Source organism: Monodon monoceros, unplaced genomic scaffold (assembly GCF_005190385.1).
Source record: "Monodon monoceros isolate NGI ecotype Baffin Bay Population unplaced genomic scaffold, NGI_Narwhal_1 Super_Scaffold_6, whole genome shotgun sequence".
NCBI classification, from domain to species: Eukaryota; Metazoa; Chordata; class Mammalia; order Artiodactyla; family Monodontidae; genus Monodon; species Monodon monoceros.
The window spans coordinates 21,366,602-21,386,050 of NW_021703783.1; the positions used below are offsets into that span (position 1 = coordinate 21,366,602).

The window sequence follows — 19,449 nt, forward strand, 5'->3', positions numbered from 1 at the left end:
AAGAGGGGGTAAAGAGAACAGGCAGTGCAGGCGGAGCCAATGCCAAATAGGTGAGAAAATGAGCCTTGATGAGAGAAGACCCATAAATGTCATTTACGGAATACTTTTTATATGCTTTTAAAGTTCATTCATTTCCCCATACAATTACCCTATTAGAAGGGACCCTTAGCCCCATTTTCCAGAGGAGGCATCAAGTGAAGTACCCCATGCAAAGTCACACTGCTGGCGAGCGGCAGGGTTATTCAGAAGCACAGGTCTGAGGGCTCCAAAGCTACATCTTTTAGTTCTGATAGCATATAACTTCCTTCCCACCTCCATAACGAGTACTGGTGTGATCCAAGGTAGGAAGAGGCCGGGCCAACGGGGCTTTTTGCCACAGGCTAAAGTGTTTGCATCTTCAGAAAGATTTTGAATATCACTGGGAAAATGTCTGCAGAAACAGTGCATTAAAAATCCTCACTTGGCCATAATTAGTAGGAGACAGAGACAGATGATGAAAGAAGCAAAGTAACCAAGTGTGGGGTTCACGTAAGAGGTGGCAGAGCCCCAACGATATCAATGCTGAAATGGAAAGGAAAAAGCAGATGCGAAAGATTTTGCAGAGACAGAGTCAGGAGAACCTGAATGCATAAACTGAGAGAGAAAAACACGTTTATCGTGACTCCCAAGTTTTTAACCCAGAGCTAAGAAAATTCACTCTCTGTGGGAAAACAGTTCCACCTTAGATATGTTATTGAGTTTCAATGGCAGTGGGATACCCGAGATCGAAGTCACGACCCACTGCAGCCACGGGAGTGAGTGACAGAGAAGAGAAAGAGCTAACAGCCACCACTAAGCTCTGAAGGGAGTCCTCATTTAAGAGGCCAAAGAGGACCAGAATGAAGTCAGGTAGAGAGTGTGACTAAGTCAGAATAGAAAAGCGGCAGAGAGAGAGAGAGTGATATCATGAACACCTAGAGAGAGAAAGTCACGGTTGTGCCACCTATCAAATTAAAGACAGCTGCAACTGTCCCTCTAACAATAGCAAGAAGCAGACCACAAGTTGTAAGTCCATAATTTTTGTTCATTTTCGTAAAAAAAAAAAAGTTACGTTTTTATAATGAAATGTCTTTTGATCAATTTTTATTATATATACCATTGAAGTTATAAAACCATCACATGTGGGTTTGTAAATAATTACATGTTCCTCTTTTCAATGACCAGGCATTTCAGAGCCAACCTATTATGCTGTTAGGTCTAGAAAAGAAAAGAAGGGAAAAATAACCTTTACTGGATGCTTATATGTGCCAGGCATCATTTCTATTTTGATATATATTTATACATGTGTATAGGGTCTGGTATGTATATTCCTCTATTATATATAAATATTGTACATGTATGTATATATATGTGTGATATATGTGTGTGTGTATAGAGAGAGAGAGAGAGAAAGAGAGAGAGAGTCCCTTTTCATATACTATAGCTGGTACATTTGATAGAGAACTAAACATTGGAATATTTAAAAATACAGCCCTAATATGCATAAGATTCTATGCTAATGTACAGGTTCTTGAGTACAAAATTTTTACCTAATTAATTAAAGCCAAAGACTACTGTATAGTTAGGAAATAAGTGTTTACTGCCATCTGGTGGAAGTCCGGACTATCTACAAACAAATAAGTGAGCAGTCTTTAGAAGGGCAATTATAAAATCTTTAACAAAATTATTTTGCACTAGTCCCTCCATCTTGTTTTGGAAAGGATCATCAAAAGTTATTGCTTTAATAATATCCAAAGAAAGAAAATGCAGCAGATCAGAAATTATGATATTTGATTTATCATTCTCTCCATGGCTGTAGAAGAACTATTTACTAAGGCTCCCATATTATCCTATTCAAAATATGATCAATTTACTTTCTGCCCCACAGACATGGTTGTGAACTCTCCTGAACCAATAAGGTGATACAAGAAAAAGGTCTATAGCAAAATGGCGCAGAGTGTGCTGACATTAAAAGCAAAACCGTCCTGTATATTAAAAGCAAAAATACATGACTGTTTACCTTCCCCTCATGTCGCCTAATTTCTTGTATGGCCCACAGAAACTGACACTATAGGAAGACAGCCTAATAGTACAATACTGTAATGGATTCTCCGATGCAGCCACAAATGCCCTGATTACCTAATTCATAATTAAATACTTTGTTCCACATTTTGTCCATGAGTTTCTAGCACTGCACATTACTCAAAAATAAACCTTGAATTCCCTGAGACAATACTGTTGGAGATATTCAAATTGAATAAGGGTCCATTTCTAAATGTTGGTTCACTTTAGTAACTTAGAGAATAAAATCTAAACAGTGTTATATCACTGTCCTAATTCCTAGATGTTTTCCACAATTCACACACATATACACACACAAAATATGGTGCTATTCTTGAATAGCTTGCAATTTATGTGCTTTGTCTCTATAGTTAGACTACAGAATCTTCATCATACGAATGGTCTAATTTTATTTTTTAATTTTATTTACTTTACTTTATTTACTTTATTTACTTTATTTACTTCATTTCTAAACAAACAATAAGCTTATTACATTTTTCTGAATAACTTAGCCACCCAGTAAGTACTGGTTAAATAGAATATCATGTTAAGGAAGTGTAAGTAAAAATTTTAGGTGTTTTTTCTCACATATACTTACACTTAAGGCTGCAGCCCTTTAAACTTACTGTGAGATTTATCATGGTCTTCTATAGATGTTAATAATGTAAACATTACACAAAACCAGTTATCTCAGATGTTTATGTATGCTGGAAACAATTGCAAAAGAGACGTCCTAGTGATGAGTTAATCTAATTCTCCTCTAGATTGCAAGTTCTTAAAGAACAAGGACAAAATGTTAATCATCTTTGTTTTTTCCACAATAACAAAGTAGTGCTTCCACCTAGTAGACTGTCAATAAAAGGTTGTGTAATTTCAGTATAACGGAGATCAGGGTTTCTCAACATCGGCACTATTGGCATTTGGGGCCAGATAATTCTTTGTTGTGGGGTGTGTCCTGCACATTACAGGGAGTTTAGCTGCATCCCTAGCCTCTACCCACTAGATGCCTGCAGCCACCTCTCCCCAACAGTGACAATAAAAATGTCTCCAGACATTGCCAAATATCCCCTGGGGACAAGATCACCCTCAGCTGAGAACCACTGGTACGGATGAAGTAAGTGTAGCATTCAGCCTGGATACTATCATTAATCTTGCTTTTTAACTTCAGACAAAATAAATCACCTCTTTGAGTCTGGGTTTCCTTTTCTGTAAAGTGAAATGATTGGATGTGTACCTCATTGTCTCTATCTCTATGATTCATTCATTAGACTATCCAATATTTCCTGAATGTAAATTAAATATCAGACACTGTTCTAGGCACAAGGTAGCCAGTGGTGAGCCTCTCAACTTTTTTCCCCATTAAGTTATCTGATTGACAAAGAAATGTCAGTTCTGGAAAATAAAAATAATAAAAATAAATTTTAAAATAATAATAATAAACACTACTACATAATTTCTGTCTCCTTCCTCCCAGTGGAAGTGAAGGGACTTAACACTTACTGAATACCTTTTATGTACAAGGTGCTTAAAATTCACAAGATATTCTTTAATTCCAAAAAATCCCATGTAATATATATTATCACCTTTTTTACACACAAGGGAACTGAAATTCAGAGAGGTTAACTATTTGCTTAAAGGCAGAGAGATTGTGAGTGGTCTACCTGGGACTTTTCTTCCCACTACTCTAGGCCCTCTTTTTTTTTTTTTTTTTTTTTTTTTATTTGTATGCCATTTAATGTTTGTTTATCTAGGCCCTCTTTGCCACACTGGCCAATATAAACACCATAAACTCAAAGGCAATTCAAGAATTACATCATCCAATTTACCAGGGGCGCCTCGAGCACATTAAATTAATATTTTCAATTATAAATCGGTGTGCTGAGAGTGGAAAAGACGCCACCAAATCCTGCCCTGTGATAGGTCCTTCCCTTTAATATAAAAACAACTCATCCACCTTACTTCTTCTAAAACTACTTCATAAAAGTCTGTCTAATTGGACTCTTACTCTCCTTTTATGAATATTTCTCCCCCTTCGCAGTCATTATATGAAAACTCAGTCGGCACTTCTTTCTGCTTCCTGACTTCCTCATCCCTTCCCCCACCCCCTGCATTCCGGTTTCCATTAAAAATGCTCTCAGTGAAGTCACAGATGACCCCGTTCTTGCCAAATATTGTAAAGACATTTTGTTCCTGACCTTTTAGGTAGCATCCCCCCTCGATGAAACTCTTATCTTCCCTTGCCTGGCATCTGTGACTCAGCCCATTTGATTTTCCAGTTGCTTCTATGACTTCTCAGGCTGCCAGTCTTTCTAACTTTACTTAATTTTAAGAATATTAAGTTTAATTTAAATAACCAGTGTGTGGCTGGTGACTACCACATTGGACAGTGCCACTCTGGAGTGGTCTGCTTTGAACACAAATTATTTAGAACACTGTTCTTTAAGTTACACATAAAATCTATTCTCCTTGGGGCTTCCCTGGTGGCGCAGTGGTTGAGAGTACGCCTGCCGATGCAGGGGACGCGGGTTCGTGCCCCGGTCCGGGAAGATTCCATGTGCCATGGAGCGGCTGGGCCCGTGAGCCATGGCCGCTGGGCCTGCACGTCCGGAGCCTGTGCTCCGCAACGGGAGAGGCCACAACAGTGAGAGGCCCGCGTACCGCAAAAAAAAAAAAAAAAATCCATTCTCCTTGGCTTAGTATCCATGGCCAGAAAAAAAACAGCTGCCCTACATTTCTGGCCCCAGCGCTCCTTTCCCACCTTCTAGCACCACTTCTAACCTCACACACATCTTACATGTGATACATGAATTATCCATAGGAAATGTAAGATGCCACATACCTCCTCTTCCTCATTGCCTGAACACGCTTCCCACTCTTCCCCAACTGCCTTACTCGTCCACCAAGCTGCTGCCCTTCCTTGTACCTCCCTGGCCCCCTCTACCAAAGGTGTGTTGCTCTTGAGTGCCTCCCTATCACCAAAAGAATTTTAATCCTAATTCCTATTCTTTTATAGGACATCTAGTAGACTTCTCTAATTCTTATTTTAGACAAGATTCTCTTACCTTACTGCTTAATTTTTCAAAGGGTTACTTTTCCAAAACAGTTACTTCAAAACATTTATGGTACAAACAGCCCACAAATTGCGAAGCTCTATTTCATTTAGTCAAGCAGACTCATTAAAATTGAGTCAGATATTTATAAAAGTAAGAACAATCTCTACTTACCATATTATAAAATTAATCATGCCGGCATCCCTTCTTGGATGCTTACCATGGTCACACATGATGCCAAGCACTTCACCTCATTTCATTCTCTTAATAGTCTTATTATACAAATATTGCAATTATCCCCATTTTCCAGAGGAGGAAATGGGAGTTTAGAGAGATTAATTTGCCCAAATATGGCTAAAAATGCCTCTCAGATACAAATCCCGAAATTTTCTTCTTCCCATTCTCTAAGCTTAGAGAAGCCTGAATACCTTCTTCATATTCATTCATTCAAAAATTATTTACCAAATGCTTTCGAAGCACCAGGCACTGTCATAGGTGCTGGAAACACAGTGGTGATGTTACAAAAAAAAATAAAATTTACGATAAGTGAGCTCATGGGAAGTACTATAAAGAAAATCATCACAGATTAACATGATGGAGATAGTAATAGGGTTGAGTTCCAGCTTAGACTGGGGTCAGCATGTTTATACAAATTTTTAGTAATACGACAAATTCCAACACCAAATTCTGGTTTAGAATCCCAGAAGAAACTCTAAATTGAAAAACAGAGTTGAGGAGAGTAGAATGAATGGACATTTTCATACATCTGAAAACATATTTTCTATACACTACCATATATAAAATAGATAAACAACAGGATTTACTGTATAGCACAGGGAACTATATTCAATATCTTGTAATAATCTATAATGGAAAAGAATTGAAAAAAGAATATAAGTAGATACATATATATATGTATGTATAACTGAATCATTTTGCTGTACACATGAAACTAACACAATATTGTAAATCAACTATACTTCAATTACAAAAAAGATTTAAGAAAAACTAAATTTAAAAAAATAAATCAAATATTTTCAAAATTAGTTTTAAACCAGATAACCAAACTTTAATTAAATCATTGCTAAAACATCTGTACTACTGTATCTACCTACCCTTCATTCTGATTGTCAACATGCATTTAGTGGAGAAAGAAAAGACCCTTCTAAGTTTTTACCATTTTTATTGACAGTTTTAGGACAGTGCAGTATCTCAAGGAAAAAACCCTTTCCTCTCCAATGGTTTGAACAATGAAAGCCACCCACCAGTAAAAGAATAGCCACAGAAGATCAACCAGAAACTATCTAGACTACACCACATCGACTATGCGCTGATCACGGCTCCAACGCAGACATTCTGAAAGAGTGAAGCTAAACAGCAAATCTCAGGACGCATCCCACACAGATGCAAATCAGATACCCCCTTCCAGATGCCCTTACAGCAAACTAACCACACAGCTCTGTTGTTGTGGCTGCTGCTGTTTTCATTTTCAAGACAAAAATTATTTTAAGGTTTTAACTAATATTTACATTTTGAGAACAACTGACATGCCAATCCAGAACACGACAGGCAATAATGAAATGTGCATAATAACTGTTTCTTCAAATACAACATCTTCTGTATTGCCTGTTCCACTATTTGAGAATCAGAGATTTAACAGCACTATATCCATTCATCTTACCTCTGCAGCTAAATAGTTCCCGGTTGCAAGATGTTTAAACCTGAACAAGCTGTTCCATTGTCCTGCACCTCCACGGCATGGGTCATGATGAACTACCTACAGACAAAAAGAGAAACAAAAATAATGGCTAAAAGACATGCATGTTCCTGGCCAGCAAATGCCAACAGTTTACATGGGGTGCCCGCCTGTTCATACTAAACTTGTCAGATCTAATATACGTTTCAGGAGGACAATGTGGCAGAAAAACAAAATTCCCCATAAATGAGTAATTACACAGTTAACTCACTGGGCTGCATGATTCTCACAGCTGCAAACACAGATGCCTTACTTCAAAAGACATGTTTCCCGGGCCAAAACTGTAAATACTGTGGGGTTTCCCCACATTTGTGATTCATTCATTCAACAGATTATGAATGAATCTGTTGCCTACCATGTGTCAGGTGCTCTTCTAGGCAGTAGGGACCGCAGTAATGAATAAGACCAGAGCTTTCAATGAATAAGATTTGGCAAGTGCCAGGAGGAACTAAATAGAGCACATGATTGGGTAACCTACAGTAGGCTACTTTCTATCGATACTGCAATCAGCATGGACACTCTGGTGGATAAGAATGAGACAGTCATGCAGAGAGACTGGAAGAGATCATTCCAGGCAGAGAGAACCATAAACGCCAAGGCCTGGAGGTCTGGATTAACTTACTTCCTGGCCCTTTCCATGTGTTGCCTGTTTACTAACACCATGTCCTTTGATACCTGTCCGAGAAACCTGTCTTGCCCCAGATGCTAAGCCACTAGGCTCACTGAGAATGAAAGTGGGTCTGCAACTGTCACTTACGACAGGTGGCTCGGTGTTGTAGCAAAGCTCAGGTTTTCCAGTCCAAAGACGACTGTTCATGAGTCCCAGCTCCACCAGTTACTACGGTATGATCACAGCAAGTAACACCTTCAAGCCTGCTTCTTCATGTACCAAGTGGGTTTAATTCATAGAATTGTTGTGAAGATTAAATATCATAACACATATTAGAGTGCTCACATAAGTTCCCACTATTCTCCAACAGATTAATACTCTTTGCCTCCTTCTTCTCGTTCATACTGTTTGCCTCCAACCCCAGCATCAAATTCTGGGTGCTAACGTACAGGACTTTCTAATGCCTTTTGCTAGACTCCAGCTCCTATGTCTTCTGCTACTCCAAAAGCTCAATGAGGTAATGATGAAAATACTTCAAAGTGGGTGAAGTCTTACAAAAATGCTCCCCCTGCAGCCAAACACCTGCCCATCCTTCAAAGCTCAGTTCTCACATCGACCTTCTACCACCAATCCTTTGCTAATCCCACCAGCTACTGTGATCTTGTCAACGTTTGAACTCTTACTCCTTTGCAAGAGGCATAGATATCTTTAAAAATCTGATCATATCTAGTGGTTGTCTCACATACACACATACGCACACACACCTTTTGTATACCACTGCTAGAGGTTAACAAATAACTTGAAGCTCACCATGAATCACAGACTAAGAACTCCTGTCCTATACACTAGCGGGTCTAGCAACAGTAGTACAGCTCCCTAGGGGATAATTTGCAGATAGGGAAGGGAGGGTGTTTTCATTTATCACAATGATTTTGGAGGGATGCTAGTGGCAATGAATGGGCAGTAGCCAAGACATTAAATATCCTGCAATTCACAGGAGAGTTCAGCATAGGCTAGATATTGTGTACGACACTCAGGAGCATCCCTGCCCTTCAAAGTGCTCCCCTGTAGCACAGGGGCGGGAAGCAGAGGAAAGTGAAAGAGAGGATCCTCTTAGGCCTCCAGTAAAGGTGGTGGCAGCTGTCTTGTGCAGGCCCCCACAGGGAGGAGTGGCTTCTGGCACTGCCAGATCTTCAGATAAGACCACATTCCCCACCCCACTTTCTCCCACCCAGTCCTTCCAACAACGTTGAAACCTAATTTCCTGTATTAAATACCTCTCTGCTTGAAACACCTGATGCTCAGGCTTCCTGGCTGAAGCCTGGCTGATGCAGCACACAATACGGAAACGTCCCATAGTACTGCAGAAATAAACCTACCACAAATATAAACTGGTAATGCTTTAACATGAAATCATACTAGAAAGCTTTTACATCAAGTTATATGAAAAGGCGAGTAATTTTAGAGAAATCCACTATGGAGAAGGAAGCTTACATGAATCCAAGACATTGTCTCAAAATTACTGAATAATCTATTCACTCTCTCCATTCGGACTGCTCAATGGGACGCAGCATTTCCATCCACACATTTTGTTGGAAAGGATTTCAGTGCAGAGGTGCAATTACAGCAAAAGCTATAAAACTAATGGTAAATATATAAGAGGAGAGATTCAAAACTCCTTTTAACAGACTTAGAACCAAACATTAAATAGATAGAGACACGTGAAATGCAGGGAACTCACTGTGTAGGGAAGTTGCTATCTGACTTTTTCATCACTGTATTTTGCTAATAAAGTTTTAAAATAATATTTCACATTATTGCTATCCCTATATTTTGAAAATCTTGGAAGCACAGTGATAAGGAAATGTGTATTTTAATTATGTATTTATCTTCTAGTTGTCTGTTATCTTTCTCTTACCCTGATAAGAGAAGTTGTGGGGTAGGCTTCTGGGAAGAATATCATGTAGTTTTGGTGGTGGCTGTTTTCCCCAGACCTTCTCAATTCCCTTCACTTATTGAAGGATATGGTCTCCAAATATACTGAAGGATATGGTCTCTTCTGAATGCTAGAGACTGAAAGTATGCCTCAACATGAGTGGGGTTTCAAGATAAAAGCTATGCTTTTGTGCTATTTCATCTCTATTCTAAACCATGTCATAACTTAGAGAATTATTTTGACGCTTCATTTATAATTAAGGCTCAGCTCATTTGCATAAACATGATACTTCCTCATTTTCTCTGTTTCAATAGTTTGGAATTTGCCTCATTATCCCTATTTCAATTATAGTGATTTTTTTTTAAATCATGTACAAATAAGCCTATTCTGTTATTACTTCACCTTATACTAGATATTATCCGATGGCACACATTTACCTCTGCTCTTTCATTTTCCTGTACTTGTATAGAATGTCTTCTGATCCTCTTCTTCTACTTCTCTCAAATCCAAATGTATCCATCAAAGATAAATATAAATATTTTGTCTTCTAAAGTAGGTACTTACATGTTGAAATACATATTGTTTTATATAAATTATTTTTCTTTTGTTTCTCCTTTATATTAGAATTTGGGCATTTTATTAACTTTTAATCATGAGACTATAAAATATATTAAATATGAATTTCATTTTCATACATAAAGGAAGTATAACAAAATATATGCTGTAAAAGAGGTGTGATGGGGCTTCCCTGGTGGCGCAGTGGTTGAGAGGCCGCCTGCCGATGCAGGGGACACGGGTTCGTGCCCCGGTCCGGGAAGATCCCATATGCCGCGGAGCGGCTGGGCCCGTGAGCCATGGCCGCTGAGCCTGCGCGTCCGGAGCCTGTGCTCCGCAACCGGAGAGGCCGCAACAGTGAGAGGCCCGCGTACCGCAAAAAAAAAAAAAAAAAAAAAATCAAGATGGAACTTATCAGGTTGTTTGTAGTTAACTACGTATATCTTATCTCTTCCATGGTACAGAAAGGTCCTTTAAAGAAAAATCCATACCTTACATTTTCTTACTCTATCATATTGGCACCCTTAAGCAAATACCTCTTAAAGGACGATGAATTCTTAACTATGGGTCTCCTCGCTCCAATAGAAATGGCATCCCCAGAAGACACGGAGGTTCTTTTCAGTGACTGTGCCCTTCAGATCCTCACTTACAGTGAGTCCTCCTCACTCCATTTCAACCCCAGTACCATTCGAGGCACAAGGCCTATAGTCTGACCGGTCTTAACGACACTTCACGATGGCATTTTAAAAAGCTAAATCATATATATGCCCTTATTAAATGACAGAGAGAGAGAGATGCCCCTGAGAAGATAGATAAAGGAAGTATAGCAACATTTCAAACCGGTCACAGCAGTAAAGAGGTACAAGTGGCTTCACCAAAATTACTGTTTTATGGGTCTATCACAAATGATGCTTATAACAATTAACCAGCCAGCCTAGTGACCTTGTCTTATTGATATAAGTATTTATTAAAAGCCAGAAAATATTTACATACCTCTATTTCCCAGAGTGCTTTCGAACTGGTAGCAGAAGTGGCTGATTGACGCAAAGTTGTACGAAGGAAAATGTGCTGTTTTTTCTCATATTCATCACAAGTCAGAAACTTCTCTTGTTCCGCATGAAACAATCGAACAACATCACCCTAGAAAAACAGGTCAAGAAAACTATATTTCCAACAAAAGTTTGAACAAATAGACATAAGAAGTGGGTGTCTCTCTATAGTTCTGATACTCTGGGACTTCTGCTAACGCTTGGCTTTTAATGAGTATGCATAAATATACGTTTCCAAATACAGGAGGGAAAACTCAATGTGAGTTTTAAGGTTTATAGTCACATTCTAAACTTCAAACCTCAGTGAGTACACAGGTTTTGCATCTAGAAGCTCAGTAAGACTACCTTCAATTCTTCCAGTAAATGTCTAGGTAGCACATACTTACCCCTTTTAGTACATCCTCTCGATAGGAACTATATTTCATGAATAGAGTGATTTTCCAGCTAGTGTTGCAATTAACAGCATTCACCTATTAATGAAGAAACATTAAGTTATAAGACTGCAGGTTCAATTTTATACCAGAAATTAATACTTCAACTGGTAATTGAAGTACTTCTAGTTGAAGTATTCCTTCAACTAGAAGGAGCAGAAAGAACAACTTGGGTAGGTATGTCAAAAAATATCTTCAAAGGACCATCTGAAATCTACATGTACCTCAGGAATAGTAACTAGCATAACTGGGCTTATGCTTATGAAAACAATGAAACTATGGGACTTTTTTTTCCCTCTCATGAGAAAATCAACAAATTCATTTCCTTTCCTCCTGAACTTACCTCTTTACACCCTGGATTATCGAGAAGCTCTATGTTGCTGGCATGTAGTGGCTGTCCTGCATTCACGGGCATCAAAACAACTTTATCTCCAACAACAATCTGGGAATCAGAAATAAGCTGCAATTGAGACAGTGCATGGGTCTGTGGTGCTATACCTGAAGCTAAAAATAACTGCACAGAAGTCCTCGTCATTGACCTAACATTTGACCCATTTATCCTTCATATAAATTTTAATTCTTTTTCTCTTCGAGGTAAAATATCTTCTGATAAGTGATTATATAATCACGTCCCACAGTGCCTATCAGTCTGGATTCATAAAGCTGGTGTAGATAGTTTTTTTTTTTTGGCCACATCACACAGCATGCAGGATCTTAGTTCCCCGACCAGGGATCGAACCCACAACGCTTGCAGTGGAAGCGTGGAGTCTCAACCACTGGACTGCCAGGGAAGTCCCTAGATCCTTTTCTTATTGGTCTCCTATTTCAGTTAGAGCTTTCTTAATGTCAATAAATAGGTCAGCATCCCTCCACACCAGGTCTGATGCCATGTATACAGGAGATACAAAGAGTGAATGCACCCACCACAAATAAACCAATCTGCCTAAATATTAGAATCACTTTAAGTGCACGTAGGAAATCTTATACATTTGTATTATCTCCAGAATTAAAAACAAATCTATTATATTTGATCTTCCCTATAGTCTCAGAAGTTTATTAAACAGTCTAATGTCATCTGGATTCAGAGAATGCAGAATCCAGTATGACCCTGTAGAAATACATTTACAGTTTGGGCCTTGCGCAAATGGTTCACTTTTGTCTTAAACATCCAACACTAATATTGCTCCTTAAACCTGGTGCTCATTTTCTTATCTCACTTTTTTTATTGGAGTACAGGTGCTTTACAATGTTGTGTTAGTTACTGCTGTATAATGAAGTGCATCAGCTATATGTATACATATATCCCCTCCTTCTTGGACCTCCCTCCCTCCACCCCCCATCTCACCCATCTAGGTCATCACAGAGCACCGAGCTGAGCTCCCTGTGCTATATAGCAGGTTCCCACTAGCTATCTATTTTACACATGGTAGTGTGTTTATGTCAAACCTAATCTCACAATTCACCCCACCCTCCCCTTCCCCCCACTGTGTGTACATGTCCATTCTTTACATCTGCATCTTTATTCCTGCCCTGCAAATAGGTTCGTGCTCACTTTTAGATAAAAATTAAAATCAGTTATGGGAAAAGTGCTCTAAAGAAGTAAGTCTAAGTTGATTTTTTATTTATGCTATCATTAACAATGTCTGCTTAATCTTCAAGTATTTTTATTCATATCTCAAATCGTGGGGAAATGAAGTTGTGCTTTCTTAATGATAATGACGAACAGTTATTTTATAGTTATTCAAGTTACTTTTGTTGTTAGGTTCTGCTAGACTTATTACTGTAGTTACCTACACTCTCCTTCAGAGAATTGCTCACCACCATCTCAGAAATGAAAACCAACACCTTCCCTCTGCATATTTCATATCAACTGAATATTAGAATAGATTAGTAGACAACTGAAAAACAAATTAGGACTCAGACAGTAAAAACAGACAGGACTTCTTCTCCCTGGATCTGAACCTAGACCAAGATTTTAAGGAACACAATTTCACACTTTTAATATAAATTAACCTTTAATAAATTATACACAGGAGTCTACATTCACCTATAGTACTGTTGGCACAAACTATATCTGAAGATTCAAATGTGATAGAGAAGCCTCAAGCTCATTAATGGAGCAACAGAAGGTTATCCTTTAGTTTGCAGGAATAGCTTCTGTTATTTACAGGACTGGTCTCTATTCACCATCCTGCCTTTCAAGTCCATAATCAGGCAGATACTGTGACTCAAAATATCCATCACAGAAACTCTTTGTATGTCCAGATAAGGAAAAATCATAAAGAAACTGTGTTGAGTGAGAGGATGAGGGGGCAGAACTGGCCTATATTTGTATAAAAAAGGGAAAGAGAGTAGGAGTGTACGCATAAGAAATTCTCCCAGTGGTTAACTGTGAAAGAGAGAACTGGGAATTGAGGACATGAAAAAAAAGATAAGAGAGAGACTTTTCCCGATATATCTTTATATTGTTTTCTATCTTTGAACCATGAATTGTTGCCTGTTTTAAACAATTAAATTATAAACAAAAAATAAAAGTCAACATGACATAGACATATTTTCAACATCCCCTCGAAAAACAAAAACATGTGTCATTGCACATGACACCAAGGCAGCTCCAAGTCTCAGAATCATGTAGAAGCCTGAGTAGTCTTCCATACCATAAACACTGGGACTTGATACCACATTCTGCCAGGGCTATATCTGGTCTTCCAATTTCTTAAAGAACAATTCGATTTGGTTCACTGTCATTCTTATCTGTACCATACAAATATTAGCCAGTAAGTTGCTAAATATAATGACATATTTTAGCTATTTCTTTCCAATTAAAAGAATACTTTTGATTGCACCTATATTCACTGCTCTAAGTCTTACTGTTTATTATAGCTGTCTGTATGCTTTGGGCCAATCCCAAAGTTAGTTTTACCTCAAAACACCACCTGTAAAGTCTTATATAATTTTAAGAGACTAGCCATATAGCCAAAATGTCACCAACTCCAAGGATTCATAAGAATGGTATTCATAAGGAGAATCTAGCATTAATTCACTAATTTCCAGGTCCTAGGTCTTGTTCTTGACAATAGTTACTTGGACTACCCACGCTGAATAAAACTTACAAATGAAATGGACAAGATGCTAATCATAAGATATAAAAAGAACAGTAAGAAGTGCCAGGAATAACACAAAAGTGTGTAATAAATAGTCTCTATTTTCAGGGAATTCACATCTACTTAGATAACTTGGTAAATATGGAACTTGGTAATATTTTCAGACGAGTACAGGCATGGAGCCTGATCCACTGATAGGGTCAGATGCCTTCTGAGAAGTCACATATTTAAAGCAGAACTTGAATTTTCTGCCATATCACATTCACCCTAGTGCACAAACATTTAAAAAAACTGCAATTCCAAAAGCATGTCTGTTGATTCTATGTTAACAGCCATGTAAGGTTCACGTTGGGATTTTACCGAAAATGAAGAGCAATGTAATGCCACTGGCAGCTACCCTTCTTTTGAAGTGGCACCTGATGTGGTGAAAAGAACATTGCAATAGAAATCGAAACACCAGGGATCGAGTCCACCTTCACCAGAATGCCAAGGGGTCTAGTTTTGCAAAACAGCAAAAGCTACTTGCTATTTAAGGAGACTCTTTCCCTAAGGGTTGGTTTTTTTTCTTGATTGAAAGAATATCTGGCCTTTTCTCCCCTTTAAAATCTACCACCAATGTAAAGAACTAAGGCCTTCTTAGATCAAAGTTTTAAATGAAAAATTAACTACTCAATCATGGGAAGATAAATGAAAATGAAATATTTATGAACTCTGCTCAAGGCTGTCCCCAGTGACTTTCTAACTGAGCAACAGCAAGTGAGGACTTCTATACTGCTGAGGGATCCATGGATCTATTTTCTCCCAAAACTATCCACCCCAAAATTCTATAAGATGAATGACAAAGGTGTCCTTAGACGGTAGAAACAACTGATTTTTGAGGATACGAGCATTTTTCTCCCCACACTATCACCAGCCTCATTTTTACATTTCATTTTGGTCACTGAGCATCTTGTGGATACTTATAACCTAAATCGCAACTTAACTAGTTGCTAAATAGTAAAACAGAAATCTTAAAGTCCTTTAAACCTTGCAATTCACTCCTCTAAGTTTAATATGTTTTTAAAGAAAATCAACAGTAATTAAACCACCTGTTAGGAAATAACGGTGTTTCCAATTGCCTTCAATAAAATACAGTAGGCTTGTATTTTAGAAAAATGCTACCTATTCCTGGCAAAGAAAATGACCATTACGATACAATTATTTACATGGCAAATATAGGGCTGTGGATATGCTTATGCTTTCACAGCAACCTTAATCACACATAAAAGCTACACAGTGGCGAGCAAAAACAGTGAGCTATTTCAGCAAAAAGCAGTGTGTAAGGTTGCTTTAGCCATGCTTTATAGAGCACACCTATATAAGGAGGATCTCTACATTGCACTTAACAATTACATTGTCCATTTTAACCAAGATGGAATGTTTGGGTGGTAGGTTGTTCCCCACCGCACAACCCAATACAACTAATTATTTGAAATAGTTCATTACATTCAACTCTCTTTGAGCCTGTAAAGGCATTTGGGAGCAGGGAAAGGAATAGATAGAACGAAAAACTAGACGGAATGAATTAATAAAATCCACAGCCAGGCTCAGGCCCCAATTTATCCAATCATTTCATCACATTCCTTTAGAGCTTGAGTTCAGGTTTTATTTGTTTTGATGTTTTGTTTTGAAATTCACTGACCACCTGCCAACAGGGACCGTACTCAGTGGGAGTGAGGCGGGGTGGGGGGGCAGCGCTGGAGAAGGGAACGAGCATTACAAAACAGGGCATCCAAACAGACAGGTTGTTCATAAACTGCATAACCAGTCCCTGAATAATTGAGAGTTGGTTGTAATTAACTACCTACTGAAATTAAAATATATGTCATGCTCACAGCATACATCACTTGATGCCAAAAGGAAAAAAAGAGAGAACTTATTTTTAAGAAATCCAACACAAGATTTAAAGTGCATTACATTTCTACATGCCATGCTTCTCCCAAACCTTACCTAAGGAGGATATCATCAGATAACTTATTAACCAAATTAAACCATGAAGCTTGCATCCTGTGGAATTGAATTTGGACTTCAAAATTCACTGGAAAAAATAGATTCACTACAACAGAAGACATTTCTAAGACAAGAAACAGCCAATACATTTTAATGATTTTTTTGGGGGCGGGGGGGGTACGCGGGCCTCTCACTGCCGTGGGCTCTCCCGTTGCGGAGCACAGGCCCCAGACGCACAGGCTCAGCGGCCATGGCTCATGGGCCCAGCCGCTCCGCGGCATGCGGGATCCTCCCGGACCAGGGTATGAACCCGTGTCCCCTGCATCGGCAGGCGGACTCTCAACCACTGCGCCACCACAGAAGCCCCAATACATTTTAAAATGTCATCACAGTATTGATTGAGAGAACTGTCAGAATAATTACACTTTTATATTGCTTTGAATTTTTATGTTAATTTTTTTAATCTCAACTATTTTTCTTGATCACCTGACCCAATATCTGTAAAGTCGTCTATTTATGAAAGTTATTCCGTATTGGGGGTCAACCAGAATTTATTAAGCATCTTCCATGTGCCAGGGACTGTCACCTGCTACTTCATTTATTACACACAAAAGTATCTAACTATTGACCCTGTTGAATCATTGCACATAATCTTATTTTCTCTGCTCTATAAAGTAGCAGGAAAGTATTTTAGCAACTACTAGAATTCACATGCTACAACACGCTCACATTCCACAACGTATTTAAGTATTGTCGTCAATGAGCTACTGCCAATCTATAGCTCCTCATTCATTACACATCTATTAAGATGTACAGACTGCAAACAACTGGCTACAGAGGCAGTAAATGACATATTGTCATGATTTGCTGTGTTGCTCTATTAATTCAAAGGAATAGACTCCATCTTCTGCAACACAGCTCTTTTTCCTTACAGCCATGCTCCCTCCTGAATAGGCCGAGAAGCAAACTCTGCCTCTCTCCCTTAAAAGTCTCAGCCAATATTAACGTTCTTAAATTCTTTCACACAAATTCTGGCTGGAAGATGTTTTTAAATTAATCTGATCTTTGTCTTTTTATGATTCCTGAGCACAATTTGTACTATAAAAAAATGCTTTCAACCTATTAAAGAAATCAACATAAAAATAATATGTTGAAGATTAAAAACTGTATCTGTTTTCTTTGCACTTTCTGGATTCTCCACTACTAAGAACTACTGTCTTTAAGAATGTGCTGCTTTTCTCTTAATCTTATAGTTACATACATTGTCACCCTCGCTTCTCAGCTTCCAGAAGGGATGAATATAAAACCAAGACCCTTCATTTCCTGCAGCATCCAAGGACACGCGCATGGCATTCTTCTCCAGTAAAGCGGGTAATCTCTTGTTGACAGTCAGATACTTGTTGCTTTTTATATGCAGTAGCTGTAGAAGAAAGATATGGATTACCGCCTTTATTCTTTGATCTCCTCTGCTAATTGCATATATGTGTTTATACTTATATCATGTGCCCACATAACACGGCTCGGGATAGAGTTTAAACAAAGTTCTTTCCAGACTCCATAGTCACCATCTTTCCAAGCCGACTTTCTTTGGGTTCCTCCTCACCTCCATCCCCAATTCTGTTTCATAATGAAGTGAGCACGTAAGGAAAACAAACCAGGGGACACTTCTGAATGATTTTCATCTACTGATAAATAATAGGATAAACCCAAGCTTTCCAAAGGAGACCAGGAGGTCCCCCCAAACTACATTCTTTCTCAATCCCTGCCTGGCCACAAAAACAGAACATATTAAAGAATAACCGAGGACCTGTAATAATGCACCAACCCACTTAGTATTATTAACCACCCCTGCCTGCAGACAGCCCTCACCCCTGGGGGCAGAGACAGCCTGCCCATTCTAAATAAACTCTGCCACTTCCATAAGAGGACACAATCCCACCCCTTCTCAGATGAGGGCAGAAGAACCACTGTTCGGGTTACTGGATTCCATGGGCAAAACCTTTCCAAGACATTACTGAGTAGGAAAACTAAAACAAATAACCTTCCTATTATTACAATCATTTCAAAAAAGAATGGTCGTTTTAATATCCACAATATAAGAAGGAAGTTATCTCAGAAACCAGTGAAAACCCTCATGGGCCAACCCCACTCCTTTTGGAATCCACCGTGTTAGAGAACGTGGCTCAGCCCCTAACTCACCACGCAAACATTCGCCAGTCAGGTTCTTGACAAGAAACATGAGCTCTGCTCGCTGGCACTTAGTATGAATCAAAACTTGGTTAAGAGAAACTCTAGTTATGGAGTACTGCCCAAGGGACATGCAGCCACAGGTATCACACAATCTATCATTAGATTAGCTCATACGTCCAGGGAGCCGCAGACCCAGGGCTCTCCTCTTGTACCATCAGAGAACCGCTTTGCCAGTCCTGTGCTCTGACACTTTGCCATTGGCCGATAACAAAACATCAGGGGATGTTATTTTTTGAAACAGCTCTATGAAACACCTCATTGTAGTATTTACAGTAAGGAAGTTGTTAAGGCCATATTAAACATATTAAACAGTGTCCTCTTTATGAGAGCTCATTGGAGAAACAGTTCGCTGGTCTTCTTCTGGGGAATGTTTGTGCTTCCAAACTTCTGACTTAGCTCTCTGTACGGACCTTCTATGTGAATGCTGTAATATTTCACACTGCCCTTATAGCTACTCAAGCAACAAAAAGGCTTCGAGCCAAAGTTTATCAGCCTTTACAGCATGGATTTTATAAACATGCCTCACCCTTGACTTCATTTTATTCATGCAATCATTCTTTTCCCTTTGATCCAGTTGCCTTATTTATTTCTATTAATATTTTATCTTATATGGAATGTATTTTTGAAAATGCCTTACATT

At 38.7% G+C, this 19,449-nt stretch overlaps 1 protein-coding gene across 1 annotated transcript in view; it reads right to left on the reverse strand.

Annotated features, from left to right (window-relative positions):
• ITPR2 (inositol 1,4,5-trisphosphate receptor type 2) overlaps nt 1-19,449 on the reverse strand; it is a 525,336-nt gene that overhangs the window by 400,204 nt on the left and 105,683 nt on the right. The window contains exons 5-9 of the mRNA XM_029205992.1: nt 17,821-17,979; nt 11,810-11,908; nt 11,422-11,505; nt 10,980-11,126; nt 6,811-6,906 (exon numbers count right to left, since the gene is read on the reverse strand). Of these exons, the coding sequence (XP_029061825.1) occupies nt 6,811-6,906; nt 10,980-11,126; nt 11,422-11,505; nt 11,810-11,908; nt 17,821-17,979 (585 nt within the window). The remainder of the gene's footprint in view (nt 1-6,810; nt 6,907-10,979; nt 11,127-11,421; nt 11,506-11,809; nt 11,909-17,820; nt 17,980-19,449) is intronic.